This window comes from Olea europaea, unplaced genomic scaffold (assembly GCF_002742605.1).
Source record: "Olea europaea var. sylvestris unplaced genomic scaffold, O_europaea_v1 scaffold2240, whole genome shotgun sequence".
In the NCBI taxonomy this organism is placed as follows: Eukaryota; Viridiplantae; Streptophyta; class Magnoliopsida; order Lamiales; family Oleaceae; genus Olea; species Olea europaea.
The window spans coordinates 12,429-33,707 of NW_019240443.1; the positions used below are offsets into that span (position 1 = coordinate 12,429).

Genomic DNA, 21,279 nt, shown 5'->3' on the forward strand with positions numbered 1-21,279 from the left:
AGTTCGCACTATGCACTACTAATGAACATGTTTTAAGTTAAAAATCATAAAATCGTGTGAGAAGCCAAGCTAGCGTTAGCAAGTATTTATAAATGATGAAGTTTGATAATTGGTTAACATAGTTAACTTAAAAGGGAGAATAAATTGCCACTACATTTTCTTTAGCAGCACCACTGTATTAATTTCATTACAAGACACAAGTTCTCAATCTTTGCTCATTATTATTCTTATGGCTTCAACTTTTTTCATCTCATTTATATCATTTGCCTTCCATGAAATACAAAATCTTATACGTTATGATGATTTCCATCCAAAAGCGGTATAAAAAGACTTATTTGTCCCTCATAATTTAAAATTAGCAATAAAACACAAATTAAAAAAAAGCATATAAAAATGGAATGTATTATTTGCCCCTTATTTCAAAGCACATTAATAAAATATATGTATAGAAACTATCATCACGTACCATATGTTAAATTTCATGCAAGACTGAAGTTAACAATTCCACTAAAAAATGGTGGGGACATTTGTACAACAATTAGCAAAGAATGAGGAATTTTATTATAATTAAACGCGATGCAACTAAAAAATATTATGGTGTCAATGTAGCCACTCTTAGAGTTTCAATTCCATTAAAATGTTAGCTATACATTAAGGGTTGAGACTTACTGTGGTAATTTCCCACGGTAAATAATCTCCAGCCTCTAGGTTAGGTATGCATCTTGTCACTTTTAAGTATGAAAAGTAAATAATAATAATAATAATAATAATAATAATAATAATAATAATAATAATAATAATAATAATAATAATTGACTTTGTAGTCAACCAGAAATTAAAAATAATTGCATCCATGTGGGCAGCCTATTGCAGTGAAGACTTTTAGGACAAAATATAAAACAATTCTTCTCAAACAGGACCACGTAGGTAGCCCTGGTTTTCTAGCAAAATCTCCAACATATATAATTCCTATAAGTTAGAACTGTGCAACCTGATGACTGGTTGCAGCTTGAAGGATATGCCCTAACCAAATATGTTTCCATATCTATTAACGTATATATTGAGTTAATTGTTTGAGTACTCACTGAACTTTAAAGGACGTCACGTTTCACTCACTGAACTTTGGAGTTAATTGTTTGAATACTCACTGAATTTCAAAGGGCGTCACGTTTCACTCACTGAACTTTATTTTGCACTCAATTACTCACTGAATTTTGTAAACTTGCACTCCATCACTCATCGGGTTAAAGAGTTAATTGTTTGAATACTTACCGAACTTTACAAGACGTCACATTTCACCCACTCAACTTTACTTTGCACCAAATTACTCACTGAACTTTGTAAATTTGCATTTCATCACTCACCAGGAACCGTTTGTTCTGTTTGCCTATGTGGATAACGGCTTTAACACGTGACAGTTAAATTAGACAAACATAACAATGAATTGCCAAATCATATATCCAAAAGGACCCAAACATGCTTCACCGTTTTCACTCAAAAATGTCATACCCAGTAAAGGCGAAAAAGAAGAAACAACAATCGCGATATACTAAAATTCACCTTCGAAGCGGCCTATTTTAAGAGATTAGGGTTCCAATCGCGATTTATGTGCAGTGAGGCATGTTTGGGTCCTTTTGGATATATGATTTGGCAATTTATTGTTATGTTTGTTTGATTTAACTGCCACGTGTTAAAGCCGTCATCCACATAGGCAAATAGAACAAACGGTTCCTGGTGAGTGATGACGTGTAAATTTACAAAGTTCAGTGAGTAATTGGGTGCAAAGTAAAGTTGAGTGGATGAAATATGACGTCGTGTAAAATTCGGTAAGTATTCAAACAATTAACTCTTTAACCCAATGAGTGATGGAGTGCAAGTTTACAAAGTTCAGTGAGTAATTGGGTGCAAAGTAAAGTTCAGTGAGTGAAACGTGACGCCCTTTAAAGTTCAGTGAGTATTCAAACAATTAACTCCGTATATATTATAGAAATTGGTACACGAGATAGATTTGCGTCGACTCAAAAGTTTTAGTGGTCTACGTTAAAGGATAGTAAATGTATTATTTTTCTTTTTCATTTATGTTTTATCCCACTAAATTTTTTGGGCAAAGTTTTAGTAAGACATTATTTATATTAAATACTCCAAAAGTAACTCTTTTTTCTTTCGTTTGATATTTTTGCCCCACTAATTTTTCAAGCACGGTTTTAAGGGGAGAGATATTATGCAATGAGTCGTCTAAGAAGATGTGTCGTGAACTATATGTCTATTATTGAATAATCATTATATCCTTCAGTCGTAATTGCTATGACTATTGTATTTCTTACTATCCTAATTATTTTCTATAAATATGAGGCTTTAGATCTCAAAAAATATACACAAATCTATTGACCTTACTATTTTTCTCTCTAATTTATAATAGATAATTCTTTAGGTCAATCTCGAGATACATCCTTATTAACTCAATTTATGATACCAAATACAATGAATATAGGAATAAGTTAAGCCAACGTGATAAAATAATAGTCAAGTAAGAACAATATCAAGCGACTTTAGGTGAGCCACAAAACATGTACCTAAAATTCAATTCATGAAATAGAAATATACAATAACATATGAATAAGTTAATCCAGCTTGCTAAGAGAATAACAATATTAATAAATCTTTAAGTCATTCATGACTTATAAACTCAATTCACAGAATAACAAACTACAAAGAACGTATGTATAAGTTAACCCAACTTGCTAAAATAATAACAATATTAATAACTCTTTCAGTAAGTCTCGAAATATGTATTTGTTAACTCAAGTCACATAATAACAAAATACAATGAATGTAGGAATAAGTTAACCAAAATTACTTAAATGATAGTAAAATAAGAACAATATTAATAAACCTTCTTGAAATATATACTTGTTAATTCAATTCACAGAATAGCAAAGTACAATGAACGTCAAAATAATCAGTATCAAATATGTACATAGAGCCTGGCTCTATAGTTAAAGTATTTTTGGTAAGATTTCTGAATATTTGTATGCAAAGTTTCCATATAGTTTCTAAATTTCATAAGAATATATAATTTTTTAATTAATTAATTAATTAATTTTGAATTCTGCCGTGAAAGGGCTTGCATTTTAAAAGTTCACATTGCACCGTAAGCCAATGACGTTAAAATATTGGAAAAAGTTTACATGTGATCGCATGTCATCATTATCATATTAATTATAGGTGTTAGGTGTTGACAATTAATCTATCTATTAAAGATTACATTATAGGAGAACTGTTTTTTGGAAGATTTTAACTCCCTACTATTTAATTATTTCAATAATATCTTACTTTTCTTTTTTAATATGTAATAAATACTACATAATTATTGTCTTTTATGAAATTTGTGCTATTAATTCTCAATTAATTAACATTCATATTAATCTAGATTTAATGAATTTTCACTTGATAAATTTTGAATTATATGAATTTAGAGTTATTATAGATGAATTTTATTCGTATTCATATATCTAGAAATTTTAATTGGTGATTACATTAATGTTTTAACAATTAATTTTTATGTATCAAATGTAATATAAAAAGATTGCTCATTTATAGTATTTCATCATTAAAAAAAATTTGAATCATAGAAATTGACTTTTAAGAGTACAATTTGAGTACAATTTTCTTCTCTTAAATTCTATGTTAAATTTTATTTTCTTTAATTCATTCAAGACTTATCAAATTCTCCAACAAATTGATACCAAATATTTCTTTTACATCACTTATAGAATATTTTAGAATAACGTATAATACACGTTCAACTTTAATTAGTATTATAAAATGGATTACGTTGTTTGTACAGGAGATGTTTTACAGAACCCCTCCATAACACACATAATAGATGGGCCCCCATGTGGGAACCACCTCATAAAAAATATCCCCATCCCTTATTGCATGTGTTCTGAAGGTGTTCTATGAAAGCCCTACATGTACAAACAGCATAATCCTGATAAGATTAATTGGTGACATTGGGCTATAGAAAGTGAAAAAAATATGCAACATTGGGCCCTAGAGAATGACAAGGGCAATAAATAAGTGATCGCATGTCATAATTATCATATTAATTATAGATGTTAGGTGCTCACAATTAATATTATTATAAAATTAGTTGGTGACATAAATGAGGTATTTGTGGTAATGGGTGAACTTAGTCTCGACATTCATTTAGCATAACTTTTACTTTGGTATTGCATCTCATAGAAGAGCATCAAAAGATATTACATTAATTTTTATTTGAAAATTATTTTTTAAAAGATCTTTCGATTGGCTTCACTAAAAGTTCTTCTACTTAGAAGAAACACTTTTATTAAATTAATCAAATGGATCCAAAAATAACTTTTAAATATTGAAAATTCATTTTAACTTTTCCAAAGTCATGCCAAACGGACAATAATCATGTCGATCAAGAAGATAGAAAGGTGGGTGTAGGTAGGAAATCTCTTCTTGTATTTACAAGTTTTCATTTTTTTTATAGATACAAATGAAATCTCTTCTTGTTTAAATTTATATTGATGTATATGGTTTATCATGATATACTAGAGACCAAGTCTTAAATCAAATATCTAATTAACTTTCACAGTAGAATAATGTTATATATTAGAAAACTATTGCTCCAAGTTGAGAGCAGATACTTTCTTTTATCCACGATAAAGCACTAGACTTTTTAACGGGCACATGTTAATATTCAGGTTAGGTATGCAACTTGTTATTACTGACATGGACGTGCATTTAAGAAACATAAAGGACAAAAAGACGACTTTGCAGTCAACCAGAAAATAGAAATAATTGGCATACATTATCCATATGGCCAGCCTATTTCAGTAAAGACTTTTAGCAAAAAAATTGATTCATACAAGACAGTACTGTCAACTGTGCAACCTTACTTACGACTGATTGCATCTTGAAGGAGGCACTGAACAGAGATTCTATGTTGTCATCTCCAAGTAAGTGTACTTATGCTCGTATGCCATATGCAGATTAGTTATGGATTTTATTTCTCAGCAAACAAAAATTCAAATGAAGCTGTATATTAGTGGCTTTTATGAGAAAAATCCCTGTTTGTGGTTCGATATCAGTTAGAATAACACTGATATTTGCAAAAATGCGATTTTGCACAAATTCAATTTGTTGGTGAAAACGAGCAGAATTAAATTATAAATACAGAATGTTGAGGAGATTGAAATGAATTTTAGATAATATCGGCAAAGTATTTGGTGGTGGTATGAGTTGTGTAGATGAGAATTCGTAGCATGTGGGCCATTTGAAATATCTACAAAATCTAACATTTTTTATTGAAAATGTGCTGATTATGGAAATTGAATATTGAATCTGTTACACCCCCAAATTTTCATAAACTTTGATGTGCCACCAAAAACTTTCTTTTCTTTATATTGAAGGTGGAACTATCAAAATAAATTTCTTTAAAAATAAAATCACTGGAATATCCATAAATCTAAAGCTAGATATGGAATTTATCTTTAAAAAAATTTAAACATATTCAACTAACTGATAAATTCAAAAGTAGAAAAAACTAATACTGTATTTCTCCCTTTTTCTTTGATTAACTTTGCAGCCGCATCACCGCACAGCCACAGATCCAATTGACTTGCACTAAGTTGTAAAAATTATTGTAAGTGTTGGTATCTAAAAAATTACCCCATAAGAAACGTGTAGTTTCCATACACAATTATACAACTATAAATAAACACTTCATGCCACTCTTCTCTTATTGAGTATATAAGTCCTCTTAAATTCTCGTAGGAATTCATCTTTCTTTATAAAGACCTAGAATGTCCACTAATAATTCACACACATTTAATTGAATACATAAAAGTATAAGGAAACAAATTACTTGTACATAAGTATTTTACCTCGTTAAATAAAATGAATTTTTGAAAGGATTCCAATATTTTTTCTACTTTCTCAACTGCGTCAATAAAATCGTGACTAACTTTTTCGAAATTACTTTCTCTCTCCCTACTATTTGTCATGTACAATTTTTTGGTGGAGAATTATGGGGCAATTGCACACTATTTATAGTAAAAAAAATAGTAGTTGAGTCCTAGTACAATTGTGATGGAAGAAAATGTGTATCAAACTTGGATAAGAATTAAATTTTGATAAAACAAATCATACCACTACTTTGATTGGTATAAAATATAAAATTAATACTTACCAAAAGTAGATTCACTAACAACCATAAAGATAGAATTTGGATAAGAATTACTTTCAAATAATGGAATTAGAGTTAATATAAAAATATATTACAAGTTCCAAGAAGAGAAAATTGAATTGGGTTATAAATTAGGGTAATTAGCACAAAACATCCCTACCTTTCGATGTTTTTGTGGAAAACGTCTCTACCTTTCATTTTTTGGCGGATTACACCCTTACCTTTACCTTTTTTTGCGCAAAACGTCCTTCTGTCAACTCTCCGTTGAAATGCTCCGTTAAATCAAAAAGGTAATTAGCACAAAAGGTCCCTACCTTTCAAAGTTATTGTGCAAAACATCCCTACCTTTTATTTTTTAGCATAATTAGCAGAAAAGGTCCCCACCTTTCAATATTATTGTGCAAAACGTTCCTACCTTTCATTTTTAGCATTTTTACCCCTACATTTCACATTTCATTGCGCAAAAGGTCCTTTTCATCCATTTTTTCAATAAAATGACGATTTTATCCTCCTATTGAAATAAAACAAAAAGAAAAGAAAAAAATAATTAATTAATTGCAATCATAGTTCTAAATCTTTCAAAATATTACAGATAAATCCTAAATTCTCCACTACCGCCACTTTCACAACCCCACCAAGCCACCACCTATTGATCTATATAGCACCACTTTTCGACCACAATACCTATCGGACTCCACCACTACCAGCATCGCTTCACTCTCCCCAATATCCTCCTCCATAGTATTGGTCATCAATTTGTCCGAAACAACCACATTTACGTTGGTGGAGTCCGGTGGGCATGGTGGCCGAAAGGTGATATTATGTGGATTTATAGTTGGCAGCTTGATAGGTTGTGAAAATGGTGGTAGTTGAGAATTTATGATTTTTTTGTAATTTTTTAAAAATTTAAGGATTACGGTTGCAGTTGGTAATTCATCTTTTTCTTTTTGTTTTATTTGAATATGAGAGTAAAATCGTCATTTTATTGAAAAAATAAATGAGAACGACCTTTTTTGCAATGAAAGGTGAAAGTAGGGGTGAAAATGCTAAAAAATAAAAGGTAGGGATGTTTTTCACAATAACATTGAAAGGTATGGACCTTTTGTGCTAATTATACCAAAAAACGAAAGGTAGGAACGTTTTGCACAATAATATTGAAAGGTAGGGACCTTTTGTGCTAATTACCTATTGATTTAACGGAACATTTTAACGGGAACTTGACAGAAGGACGTTTTGCGCAAAAAAATGTAAAGGTGAGGGTGTAATCCGCCAAAAAACGAAAGGTAGGGACGTTTTCTACAAAAACATCGAAAGGTAGGGACGTTTTGTGCTAATTACCCTTATAAATTATGTAAAATTCTATTTATCTTATTTTCTTTTAGTTAAGTTTAATTTAATATGTTTTTATCCAAAATAACTTTTTCCCAAGTCGAAGACTTCTGATTAATTAAGATCTACAAAAAGAGTCCAATATTGATACACTTATTTTTCCACTATCAAAATCTAATTATTTGGCCGAAACAAAATTAAAATTAAACTATTTCACTTTAGTCACCGAACTTTCAAATTATAAACATATAGCATACAGAATAAATTTTACTCTATAAAATTTTTGGGGCGTTACATAATCACTTCTCTCCAATGATCATATTTAAACCAACTATTATTGAAAAGTTCTTTCTTGTGTCAATTTAACCAAGTCTCAAAAAGTTTTTGTTTTCCTCTCTATTTAACTATACATTGAATGAATTTTCATGGAAAGAGAATTACAATTTGAGATCAAAATATAAACAAATTAAAGGTGAATGAAATTATGCTATTGTAGCATTACTTGGTGATGTTAGTTGTGGTCTTGTTGCTTTATTCCCCGTGAGGGGATAAAGTAGCCCACACTGTAATATCCTTTGCTGGCATCACTAGTTGAATTGACTGTAATCCATTAAATTTGTCAGCCGTAATTCGTGGTGTCATGGATTATTAATGTAGTTATAGATTTTGTCAAAAAAGAATAATGAATGCAAATAGACCAGAGAAGTTAACGGGATAAACATTTTCGGGCTTTGTTTAGTGTACGTAATTTTTTGTACATCAAGGTGTCCCACACTCAAAAGAGGTGGGGCCCGCTTGAATATTTTATTCGAGTGGACCCCACCTCATGTGAGTGTATGGATATCTTGATGTACAAAAAATTACATATAAGTAGTGTTATCCAACATTTTCTCTATTGTGATAGGTACACATTGATTTATTACAGTTTCTCTAGGTTGGGTGCGATGCGATGAAGAGGAATGTAACTTGACAATATTCAGAAATATCTGACCAAAATTTCAGAATCTTTCGCTGGTCCTTGCTGTGAGAAAGAAAATGGCTGAAGCATTGATCAAGGCATATGAACAGAAGAAATCGGCGGTATTGTTGCGAGAATTTGGAACAAATTTATTTCCTGATATAAAGAAAAGAATTCAGGATGTACAAGCGAAGCTAAATCTGTGGCTCTCCATATTAAAAGAACTAGATGCGAGAAAAAGTGAGGAGTCAAGTTTACATTATAACCTGGAAATAGACACTAGAGACCTTGTTTCTAGACTTCAGAATGTCCATGAAATTTATTTCAACGAGGTCCAACTCAGAAGAGACAGAAGCATAATTAGAAAATTCATTGATGTTTTCAAATTCTTCTGGACGGTTGATTTAGAGGTTAAAGATATTAATTTCCAGATACTGATGATCATTGATAATTTTATTACTGCATCAGCACTCACTAAGACAGAAAAAAAAAGACCTCAATCAGCAAATGTGAATCCAGAAACTGAGAACCGACAAAAGTTGAGGAAAAGCATCTCTGACGACTCTCGAGAAAACCATATTGTTGGGATGGATGAACAAATTACAGCTCTACAATCTGTTCTGCTTGATGGTAAAGAAGGAGTTACTTGCATATATGGAAGCGGTGGCATAGGTAAGACCACACTAGCCCTTAAGTTATATGGTAATCCCTTCGTTCAGAACCACTTTTACATTTGTGCTCGGGTAGAAATTGGCCAGAACTTTAAACTAAGAAACGTTCTTCGAAGTATTTTAGAACAGATTCCCCAAGGGAAAGAGAGAATAAAGCGCTCAGAGTCAAATCTAACACTTGAAACAGTTGCAGAATATTTCAACAAATATGCGAAAGGTATGAGATACTTGTTTATTTTGGATGACATACGGTCACTGGACGATTGGAAATTCTTGCATAGAATTTTCCCAAATGTTCAAAATGGTAGCAAACTACTGTTGACAACTCGGTTAAGTGAAGTAGCATTATCTGCGGATGGATTTGTTCATGTGCAGCCTTTAGGCTCATCTGACTCTTTGGAGTTATTTCAGAAGGCAGCATTCTTGGGGGACCCTGACGGTAAGTTTCTCTTCCACAATATTCATCCAAATCTGAGCTCCGTTATATTCACCGTTTCCTGCAACTACTTCGTTCCACTTTTTCGTTGTACCAGGATTATTTGCCTTGTCCTCTATTCTAGGCTATTCTTGATAAATTTTTTGTCTTACTTGATGTGAAGCCTTCACACCTATAATAGAGTTCATGTTAGGCAATATCTACATAATGAATAAAATGATTGGTGATAGATGACATACTACTAATCATTGTATATTAGAGAACATTCATTAATCTATAATTCTTCATATCAGACATCCACTTAGTTTAAGAATGCACTCTTTCTTTTTCTTTTTCTTTTTTTTTTTTTTTGCTTTTCTTTTTTTTATCATACAAAGTTAAAGGATGTCTGAATCGGTTGTGTAACGAACAAGACCACCACAAGCCCAAAAAATCTATGCAAAAATGAACTGTAGAAAGGAGTGAATGAAACACAAAGAATTAGAGAATTATTTGTTGAGAGATAAAATTCCACGTCAAGTAAAGATGAAAATATAGATGAATTTATAAGGGTTTGATCTAATCCTCTTAATAAAGTTGACTTTTTTAGATAGAACCACTAATCTTAATAAAGGAGCCCACTAAGCTCCAACTAACAATTCTATTCGATTAAGATATTTGAGCTATTCCTCTTAATAAAGTTGATATTTTAAGATTGAACTCTAATTTTTAACATTAATAGATGCTGAACGTGCAAGTCATTTTACGCAGTTTAGTAAATTCCTCACATTCACAGTAGGACGAGATCTATTTATTTCATCCTATTCTTGACAGTAAATTACAGAGTTCTCTCCACTATTAAATACATTAAAGTTTGAAAAATCATCACCACTTAAAGGAATAATCCAGATTATTCTGGGTATTTCATAGTGGTGTCAACAAGCTGAACCGACTTGCAGGCCAAAACTTGGGGTTTGGGCTCGGTTCAAGTAAAATGGTCTAAGCTTTTTTACGAGCCCGAGCTTTTACCTGGCCAAGAAACATGGGACCGACCCGAGCTTTAGGCTAGCGATTTTTTTTAATTACTTTGTGACAATTCTAACATTTAAAAAAAATGAATTCGTACAATTTTTGCAAATTATAAATTGAATAAAAGTTACAACCCTCCTCTTTTTTTCGATTTTGGGACCGGCTACAATCAACGTAGGCGGAGTTAAAATTATACACGAATAAAATATTTCGTGTACAATTTTTCTTGAGATGAATAAATTTAAAAATTAAATACTTTTTTTAAATTAATCAATTTAAAAACTTACAACGTCCTTATGTTTGAATCTGCTATAACTTTTCATCCATTATACTGTCAACTTCTTGAATACGTAGTTTCTCACATTCCCAGTCTTTTAAGCATATTAAAGCTTCAAATATATCTTCTTTTAGTCTTGATCGTTCGTCTAATAAAACTCAACCACCTAAACTAAATGCAGCCTCTGATGCCATTGCAGACACCGGAAGTGTTAGTATATTACATGCAATTTGTGATACAATTAGATATTGTCTTTCATTACACCTCCACCATGATAGAAGATTAAATTCCTGTAATTTTTTTGGTAGTAACCCACTACGAATATCCATGCACATATATCTAGCTATCTCAGAGGGAATTTCAAGATTTGTACCACTAACATCTATTGCTCTTGATATTGATGAATTAGAACTAAATGAGGGAACACTTGTATTAGTGTCTAAATAATTCCATAAATCATCTGAATTTGTTGAAATATTTCTTTAAAAAGAACTTTGGAAAATAAAACTGCCTTGACCTTCTTTTCAGCGTAGTAATTATACATTTCACATAATTTAGACTCTATATACACATGTGATAACTCCAAATTCATGAAATTTGAAATCTCCTTTATAAGAGCTTTTGTGCTAGTTAAATTAAGTCAACGATCCATTACCGAAGCTAAAAGAAACAAGGAGGGCAATTCTTCCCAATATTTATGAAATTTTAATTCCATCAAGTAGACTACATCAATAAAAATTGGCAGAGTCCTAGATTTATGAAAGATTTGAGCAATGTAGAAAAAATGTTGTAAAACAAGTGAAGATAAATACCACTACATTCCTTTGTGGCATCGAAAATGGTTTTAAAAATTTCTTTACACAAAATACAATAGACAATTCCCAATCTTCCTAATTATGTTCGGGTCTGTATGTATGCCTACCATAATAATATGGTAAAATAACTTTATCATAATTTTCACAAGAATGCAACATAAGATAGTAGAGTTTCATCTATGTGTTACATCAGTGACAAGTGATTTTTCTTGTATGCCGTATTCTGCACACAAACTGTTAAATGCTTGCTTTCTAGTTGGCGACACAATAATAAAATTTATTGCTTGTCTAGTTTTATCTATAGGCGATTTTATATGTTCCAATTCATCTTTTACAATCAAATTAATAATGTGGCATACACAATGTTGATAAAAAAAAATAAATTTCCAAATGCAGGCTTAATGTCATTAATAAATTTATCAATAACAAGTTAATTCACAGCAGCATTATTATACGTAAAACTTCGAACCATATCTTGTATAATATCTCTTAAAACTATGTATATATTAGTTGCATTATGAGAATATTCTACATATCTGAATGCAATAATCCTTTTATGTAGAAGCTATAGGTGATCAATGTTATGAGCTGTAGCAAAAATATAACTTGTTTTATTAATACCGGTCTACAAATCAGATGTAAATGATATAACACTATTAAGAGTTTTTAATTATTCAATAGAAATTTGTTTTTCTTTTGTTATATAATTTCACAGTATCTAAACAAAGAGTATTTCTACAATAAGAAGCATACCTGGGTTGGAGATAATTCTGCACGAGTCGGGTAAAGGGAATTGAGTCTCTCACCGTAAGCGGCATCTTTGCTGTAGCCACGTATGCAACCATTCCTTCATGAAATCTTTCCTGTGAATATACAAATGTGGAAAGAATAGAACTAGAGCCGTCAAACACTAGTTCGGTCTGTTTTGGGTCAAGACCGACTGGTTTCGCTTTGCAACTCCTCAATATGTGTCCATTCAAATGCGTCGTGCTTGAACCGGGTTTTCAACTAAGTTCTTTGCCATAGTAATTGGAACATGCTTTCCAAATATCAACTCTATTTTGAACACCAACTTTTTTACATGTCATTGTTTCCAACAATCCGAGGATTCTTTTTTCGACCATTTAGAAGTCTCGAGTACTTCTTCCTCTTCGATATCTTCCAAATCAATCAGAACATTTTGAGATGCATCGTAGCCAACTGGAGTACTCGAACTACCCTTAAACTAATTAATAAAATCCATCTATATTCTATAATTATTATAATGAATGACACTGGATATTAGAGTAAAAAAATTAAATATTAGAACAAAGAAATTAGAGATTGAAGTTGAAACTTGAAACTATAACACTACGAGTTAAAATTGATCGGAGAAGATTGATATGAAATTGAAAATTTTAACCCCATATTTATAACAAAAAAATCAAACCGTTTGAAATTTGAATTTCAAATTTAAATTCAAAATTTCAAATTATTTTGATAGATTGACTAATAAACTGCTTGTATAAAGCTGCCTTAAACAGGTGCTAGCTACCCGTTAAGGCTGTAGGCGTAGCTACCTTAGTCGGCAACAAATCTGCATGTGCATATTTTTTTATTTATTGAATTCTTCCTTAAAGGTAGCTTTAAGCTGCCTTAGCCGGCAGCAAATTTTAAATTTTCTTTTGAATTATTCTTTTAGCTTCGACCAAATGGCCCATAAAATGTTCGACTCGGGCTCAAGTCGATGTCCCAAAATGTGGCTTGGCTTGAGTCCGATTGCCATTCCTAGTATTTCATCTAGTGTCTTCCCACTTGCCTCTTTTTTTATATTTGTTTATCTTAGTTTCTTACTCTTCTTGTCGAAATGTCAAGCGGATTCTGGACTTTGCCAGCCTTAGTTTTGACTTCTATACTAGATGTCTCTAGCTATAAATAAGTCGGTTATTCATATGTTTATAGCAATTATAAATAGGAGAAGATATGAGCACACGGTTGCTTTAAATAAGGTGGAGCGTTCATTCTGGAGAGGATAATTAAGGACTATCCCGCCCATTGTAGTGTGCGGAGAAACGGAACAAATAAATTCCAGAATAATATGAGTAATATGAAAATAATGGATCACACAAGAACACAAGATTTACAAGGTATCCAAATTCGAGAAATTCATGAGCATAGGAAGAGAATTTCAATATATCAAAAAACTAAAATTGTTTTACAAGATTTGATAATCTAAATCTAAATCTAAACAATCATCTAAACTTTATAATGTATATAATAGTGATCTTACTGTTACTTGAGCCTCTGAAGTACCTACTCCATGTGGAGTATATGTAGGAGCCAAATCTTGGTGTTTTGGATGAAGTAAAATGCAGGAATCCCGATTGAAAACAAATTCAAAGACTTTTTGTCCACACAGGGTGCCACCCGACTGACGTAGTGGCCGGGCTATGGTGCAGCTCATTTGGTGCTCTGATGCTAATTTGGCTGTTGTTGCCCTTTTCGTTGACCGATACCTAGGCGACACAACCCGCAGTGCCCTATCTCATTTCCATTGCTACTAAAACACTTTTTCATCAAATTCAAAGTCCTTTTTCCAATCAAAATCTCAATCCTTAATGAAATTTGATCACTTATCAATCCAAACTTTGAAACCAAAATTATCTAGCATTCCTCCATGAACCAAATTTCCAAATCACATGGGTTTTGAGTCATAACATAACAAACTCTACCTTGACACAAATTTCATTGTAAGGAATTAAGTCTTCACTCTTCAACAAATCATTCTCCACCTCTTTTACCATGCCCCTTATGGGTATGCTCAGAAACTGTGAACAAAATTCAAGCCCTACTTACCAGCATAATTTCCTTATATCCTAAATCTAGTTGAATCATCCTATTCACTATCAAATCTAGTTGAGTTTCAAAACCTGCTTGAATGCTCAGAAACTGTGAACAAAATTCAAGCCCTACTTACCAGCAGAATTTCCTTATATCCTAAATCTAGTTGAATCATCCTATTCAATATCAAATCCAGTTGAGTTTCAAAACCTGCTTGAATTATCTCCACGAGCAATATTATCAACAAGATCACAAATAGCTCTACTTGAGCTACTAGTAGGTTCTCCAATATCATTGCTCGAATCACAACAAGCAACTCGACTACAACCAACTACATCTGTATTAACATTTATCAAATCATAAGCTGTAGCTTCACCTAAAGGGACCATCGAACCATCCAAAACATGTAACTAGGACTTTCTGTGTCTTTTTAACACAACTCTAGTGCCATTGCTAACTTTAAAACCTTCACCTCCACTGGTATACCTGTACCCTTTTGAATCAAAAGTACTCAAATAGATAAAATTTTTGTTTGATCATGGAACATGTCTCACTAAACCAATTGTTCTGACCATCCCATCAAACATCTTGATTCTAACCTTATCAATACCAGCTATTTTACAGGGTTCATTATTTTCTATCACCACAAAACCCTTGTAACTTAGAACATATATAAAATGTGCAAGCCGTATAAAGAATCGAATCCTCGTCAGATTTGGAGTCCCCATCAGAAATCCCCAAAAGATCTTCATCACTATAGTCTTCTTCTGCAATGTTGAGATTACCAAAATTTCCTGGTTGTCCCTTCTGATTGTGGTAGAAAAATTATTCATGTTCCATAACTTATAGCAATCATTCTTCATGTGCCCCTTGTTGTTGCTATACCAACAAATTTTATCATTGTTTTTATTCTTGATCTTGCTCCTTCCATGACCAACCATCTTCCTCTCATGAACAACAAGACCCTTTATCAGGGCCTCAAATCAGACGACCAGATGTTTCATCTTTTCTTTAGAATAAAGAGCATCATATACCTCGTTAAAAGTTAGAGTATCTCTACTATACAAGATGGTATCCTAGATTGTGAAATATGAAGCCGGCAATGAACATAATAATATCAACCCTCAATCCTCTTTATCGTACTTGACCTCCATGGTCTCCAAATTAACGATGATTACCTTGAACACTGATAGATGATCTTTTAAATATCCATTTTCTGTCAAGAGATGAGAATATAAGCACTGCTTTAGACGTAGTTTGTTTGTTAAACTCTAAGTCATGCATAATTGTTCTAATTTTAACCATAACACAGTAACACTTTCTACTTTATTTCTGTAGTCACTTTTGAGGGCATCTTATCAATCCTCAATAACGCATCATTCAAATCCAATTGAGCAAGAATTGTTCGCATCTTCATCCGTCACAAAGAAATTTTATTGTTGCAATCTAAAAGCCTTAAATTTCATAGTTGTCATCCCTGAGACAATCAACCTTGTTCAAACCGCATTTTAATAAGCAATTTGGCCTTTCCAAGAACTGTCAAAACGTCAGCTCTGATACGAGTTGTTAAAAATCGAATCAAATAAAAATGAGAATAATATAAGCTATATGAAAATAATGTATCACACAAGTACACAAGATTACGCGGAACCCAAATTAGGGAAATTCACAAGCAGAAGAGAAGAATTTCAATATACCAAGAAGCTAAATTGTTTTAGAAGATATGATACCATCAATCCAAATCTAAACAATCTTCTCAAGTTTCTAATGTATATAACAATTATTTTATTATTACTTGAGCCTCTGAAGAGCCTACACCACGTAGAGTATATAGGATCCAAATCTTGGTGTTTTGGATGAAATATCATGCAAGAATCCCGACAGAAATTAAATTCGTAGTCCTTTTGTCCGAAGTTCGGCAAGACCAGTGCCCCAGCACCAGGCTGCTGTTGCTCTTTTTGTTGGTTGGGGCCAGGACACTGGGAACGTCTTGTCTCGATTCCAATGCTTTCAAAACACTTTTTCGTCCATTCCAAAGTCCTCTTCCCAATCAAACTCTCAATCCTCGATAAAATTTGATCTCTTATCAATCTCGACTTCCAATCAAAATTATCTAGGCTTCCTCCATCAACCAAACTTCCAAATTATCTAGAATTTGATCTAGTTGTTTGTTTATTTTGATCCAATATATAACAAATCTCCACATTTGGATCAAACATCTCAGATTGAGACCACCTTTATTTCACAACTCCTTAATCTGTGATTGTCTTGAGTAAATGTAGCCTTACATCGGTGCAGTTTTTCACTTGGATCGCCTGGTTCTTTGTGAGATCAATTGCACTTCGATATACACTAGAGTACAGCATTTACTTATCAACCTTCAATCTCAATCAACAGTACTTTGACTCGAAAAGCTTCTGTTATTGGTAATGTAACAACGATATCTCGGATTCTATTGTCAAAACTGATACCATATATTGAAGATTAGTTTTCCACCTTAGAAAGTTCCCATGAGTGAAAAATATATCCTATCAATGATCATCATTTTTCTAGATCCACTCAAAATCTGAATCTAAAGAACTTGCTCACGGATACCGTGTGCACCATACAAACTTTCTGTGTTTCTTTCCGGTACAAAAAGACCCATGTAAGTGCCTTCAATGGCTTTTCCCAGGGTTGGCCATAAACTGAATTTTTGTCTGGCCTTGAGAAAACCATGGAGTGCTTCAGAATTCGTGTGCCGTTAAAGTAAAGAACATGACTCTTATAATACTCTGCTTCTTACGTATGGGAGACAGTTGATGAGAGTGTAACATGTGCTGCCAAAGGGATGCTGACATCCACCGTTGTAGTAGCCTCAGGCCAAGAAACTTTTGGATAATTTTGCATTAGTTAACATGAATGTAACTCCTCAAAATAGTTCAATTCATTCTCTCAGCCAAATGATTTTGTCGAGGAGCTTTTCTAACTGTCCCAAGGATTCAGAACCTTCATTTTGGAGTTTCATATGAATGATAATGTGATTTAAACAGCACAATTTTTGACTAGCAATTCTATATCGACAGAATAAGCTAACTAAGCATTAGAATGATTTCTAAACAGAAATTTTTGAGAAATAAAAGAATATTGACAATTTTGTCAACTAATACCAGTTAGAAAAGTTTTCGAAGTAAAGTGGAAAAAGGAATTATATGAAATAAAGCTACAACAGAACTGTCTATTTGACAGCAGAAAAGCATTGAGGATGCTCAATCATGGATTAGCGTCAACATATTTAATGTCGATATTGGTAGCACAACACGTGTATTATAATTAAGATCTATTCACATTATTATTGTTATTTTCTTCATAGAGTCAAATTCCTTCTCTTGAAGATGGAATTTTGTTTATTGCTGATTTTTATCGTATATTAAGAGCTAATGCAGGCAATATAATGGAAATGAGCTGTAATGGTCTCATTATTTCATAATTAATAGAATTATATTTAGGATTTGCTTAACAATTTTTGTATGACATATACAGAGGATATAGCGCGCGAAGTATTGGATTTGTGCTTTGGCATACCATCAGCTATAGTTGCAGTCAGGGAAGTTTTAGCTGCAAAGCGAACATTAAGTGAATGGGAGATGGTGCTTCTAGATATCAAGTTATTAATCAGTAGAGACCTACCAGTTGAACAAATTGTATTGCAAAAATCAATTTCAGCTTTAAGTTTTGACGATTTACCATATGACTTGAAACCATGTTTCCTTTATTTGGGCTTGTTCCCAAAGGGTTCAAAGATAGAAGTGGAACACTTGTATCTTCTATGGATGGCTGAACGCACGATATCACGGGCTGATTGTCAAACTAATGAAACTACAATGGATTTAGCAGAAAGATGTTTGAGCGTTCTGGTACAAAAACAAATGGTTGAGGTCGAAGAAGAAGAAACTCCAACTTTTAGAAAATACAAGTCTTGTTCGGTTCATAAGAACATGCAAGATCATTGCTTACTGAAGGGAAAAGAATATTTCTTTAAGGTTCTAGATTTCGGGCTCAGAACTCAGAGAAGTGCAGATTCCGATTCCTTCTCGTTGACTAGTAATCCTGCACGTAGAATGGCTGTACATTTAGATTCCGATTCCTTCTCGACGACTAGTACTTCTGTTGATCAGTTCAGAAATGAAGAAGTTACCCATCTAAGGTCCCTCTTACTCTTAAATCAGTGTGATCTTCAGACGAAGTTGGAATGGCCTCGAAGAATGTTTGATCGGAAGAAGTACAGAATGCTGACGGTTCTAAATTTTGAACGGGTTGACTTTCAAGAGAGAGGTCTACCTAGGGCAATGGCATGGCCAATCTACCTTAGGTATCTGAGTTTCAAAGGATGTAACCTGGGAGTGTTGCCATCATCAACAGGTAACTTGTCATTCTTGGAAATTCTTGATCTCCGAGTTTCAAGTCAAATAATCATTCCCAATGTCTTGCGGAAGCTGGGGAAACTTGTTTATCTATATCTCCCGCTCATGTTTCAGACGCCCAATAATGAAAAACTGTATTTGGGAAGTTTGAAAGAACTTGAGATACTTGAAAACTTCGACACTGTGATGTGTAATGTTGCTGATCTTTTTGAAATGATGAGTCTAAGACACCTGTCTACGACTGTTGAAGGGATTTTGGGTGATCTTGAGCAGATTATCAGTCGCATGGACATGACTTCAGAGGATACAAGTGTCATGTATCCTTCCATTAAGGTCAACAACTTAGACTGTTACACAGAAGAAAGGCATTCTGTTTTTAGAAAACTACTCAATTGTCAGATTCTTCATACCCTGAGTATGGATGGGCATCTTGGACAGCTACCACCACACAATAAAATCACTCAAAGCCTGACTAAGATGGTGTTGATAGGCTCTCAACTTAAGGAAGACCCGATGACAACGTTGGACAAGCTCCCGGAATTGCAGGTACTAGTATTGCAAGACGACGCATTTGTTGGAAGCGAAATGAGTTGTTTCAATTTTAGTTTCAAGAAGCTCAAACGTTTAGAACTCTTGACTTTGCGTTTCTTGGAGACGTGGGTGGTGCAGAAAAAAGCCATGCCTATGCTTTCAATTTTAGCAGTTAAAAACTGCAGGAAATTGCGAAGTCTACCGCATGGATTACGGAAACGAGTTTCTTCAGTCACATTTGAAAATGACAACTAGCTATTTCCATAGATGGATTGAAGTAGAAAAGATCAGGACCAGGTAGTTTCTTCACCATCATTTTCTCTCAATCTATATTTTACACCTTGTATTTCATATTTAGGATAAGAACAAAATTCGCTGCTTGGTATGGTCTCCCTTTATCTATCTCCACTCTCATTCGGGAAAATAAAATCTGAAGATTGTTCAAAATAAACATATTGAGCTTATGTTTCACTTTTTGACTGCTCCAACTCATATATACAAAAAACTCCTGAAAGTTATAGCTGTTTACATGTTGAATAATAGAAAAGTTGTTTATGTTTCACTTTCTAGTTTTCTGCTGTAGTTGTTTACATGTTGAATAATAGAAAAGTTGTTTTCTTCTATGAGTTTCAATGTTTATATTCACTGCATTCTCCCAGAAACTGAATAATACAGACAGAACATTTTTTTGTATTTTACTTGTCTCCTCTGTTCTTCATTTTCCCTACCTCTGATGTCAAAATATTTTTGAAACATTTAATCTTGTGACTTTTGATTCCCAGTATTGTGGTTGCAGGAACTTGTGCATTTATCTTTCCGAAAGAATACAATGTTGCGGAAATTACGAGAAGTGCGCGTTCCAATTGAACATGGAGAATATCTATTACTCTTGAACCTATGAGCCGTTTGTTCTTGTAGGAAAATGTTAAGTTTGAATAAAGAAATTGTCTAGTTGTGTCTTTAAATTTAAAATGTTTCTTTTATGGTTGTGCCTTTAATTTGAATAAATGAATATCAGAATATGTCCTTTAATGTAGACCTTTGTCAATGTTGTGTTATGATCTAAAAGACTTGTGACAAATGAGTTGTATACTTTCTTCTAATTGTTATATCCTTTTAAGTTTTATGCATTTTCACACAATACTCACCTTCTCTTTTAAAAGTTATACAGCATTTGATAAAGCCTTTTTTACACAATCAAATCTGATCTCCCTTCTAGTTTCTAACAAAGAAATCTTTGTGTAAAATTTCTGCACCAATGTTCGTCTCAACCTTACAAAGGCAAAATTTATGTGGTTTTTATGTGATTTTGCTTTCCATAAAATGATGTCAAACAATGCTCATAGCCTTCATCATTAGAGAGATAGAAATTACGAGAATTCTTTAGGCTCGGATAGTTATAAATTCATATTTTAATTTGATTTTTATGATCTGATTTTCGATGGCAAACAAGGGCTCATCAATGTTTATTTCTTTGTAAGACTTGTTTTTAATGTAAGGACCTCATCGTGTTTCATAAAGGCGTTGTGGCTGCTTGTCAGCGACACAATTTTCTATAATTGCTGGAATTTGGTTTAAAGATTAAATTTTTTTGGCTAAGTATAAATTTGAAAAGTGACTTTGTGTCAACTTCGATCAAATATTTGGGCTAGGTCTGATAGTCAAACTATAAAAATAAATAGACTAACTAGTTTTACTCGTCGAGTAGATTGTCGTAGTATATTTGAAATCTTAAAACAAATTCCAGATGAATGAAAAATTGTGGTCCAAAATTTGAAAAAAAACTGAGCAGAAAAAGAGGAAAAATCATATAG

At 32.8% G+C, this 21,279-nt stretch overlaps 1 protein-coding gene across 6 annotated transcripts; it reads left to right on the forward strand.

Moving 5' to 3' along the window:
* Positions 1-4,846: 4,846 nt before the first annotated feature.
* On the forward strand, positions 4,847-20,557 carry LOC111381031 (probable disease resistance protein RF45). Of its 6 annotated transcripts, none has more exons than XM_023004727.1 (4): positions 4,848-4,988; positions 8,472-9,176; positions 9,363-9,614; positions 18,054-20,557. In XM_023004727.1, the coding sequence occupies exons 2-4, from the start codon at positions 8,582-8,584 to the stop codon at positions 19,718-19,720; spliced, it is 2,514 nt and encodes an 837-aa protein (XP_022860495.1). In that variant the 5' UTR covers positions 4,848-4,988; positions 8,472-8,581; the 3' UTR covers positions 19,721-20,557. The 6 variants fall into 6 exon arrangements, with proteins under 6 accessions (XP_022860494.1, XP_022860495.1, XP_022860491.1 ...); XM_023004723.1 differs by having other exon boundaries at positions 8,472-9,614; positions 18,054-19,762; positions 20,248-20,546; XM_023004725.1 differs by having other exon boundaries at positions 4,849-4,988; positions 8,472-9,614; positions 18,054-19,762; positions 20,262-20,546.
* Positions 20,558-21,279: the final 722 nt, after the last annotated feature.

Bases quoted from the DNA above. Each gene is read 5' to 3' on its own strand.
- LOC111381031 (XM_023004726.1), top strand. From the start codon at position 8,582: ATGGCTGAAGCATTGATCAAGGCATATGAACAGAAGAAATCGGCGGTA. The intron at 9,615-18,053 runs GTAAGTTTCTCT...TGACATATACAG, and splicing joins ATTCTTGGGGGACCCTGACG to AGGATATAGCGCGCGAAGTA.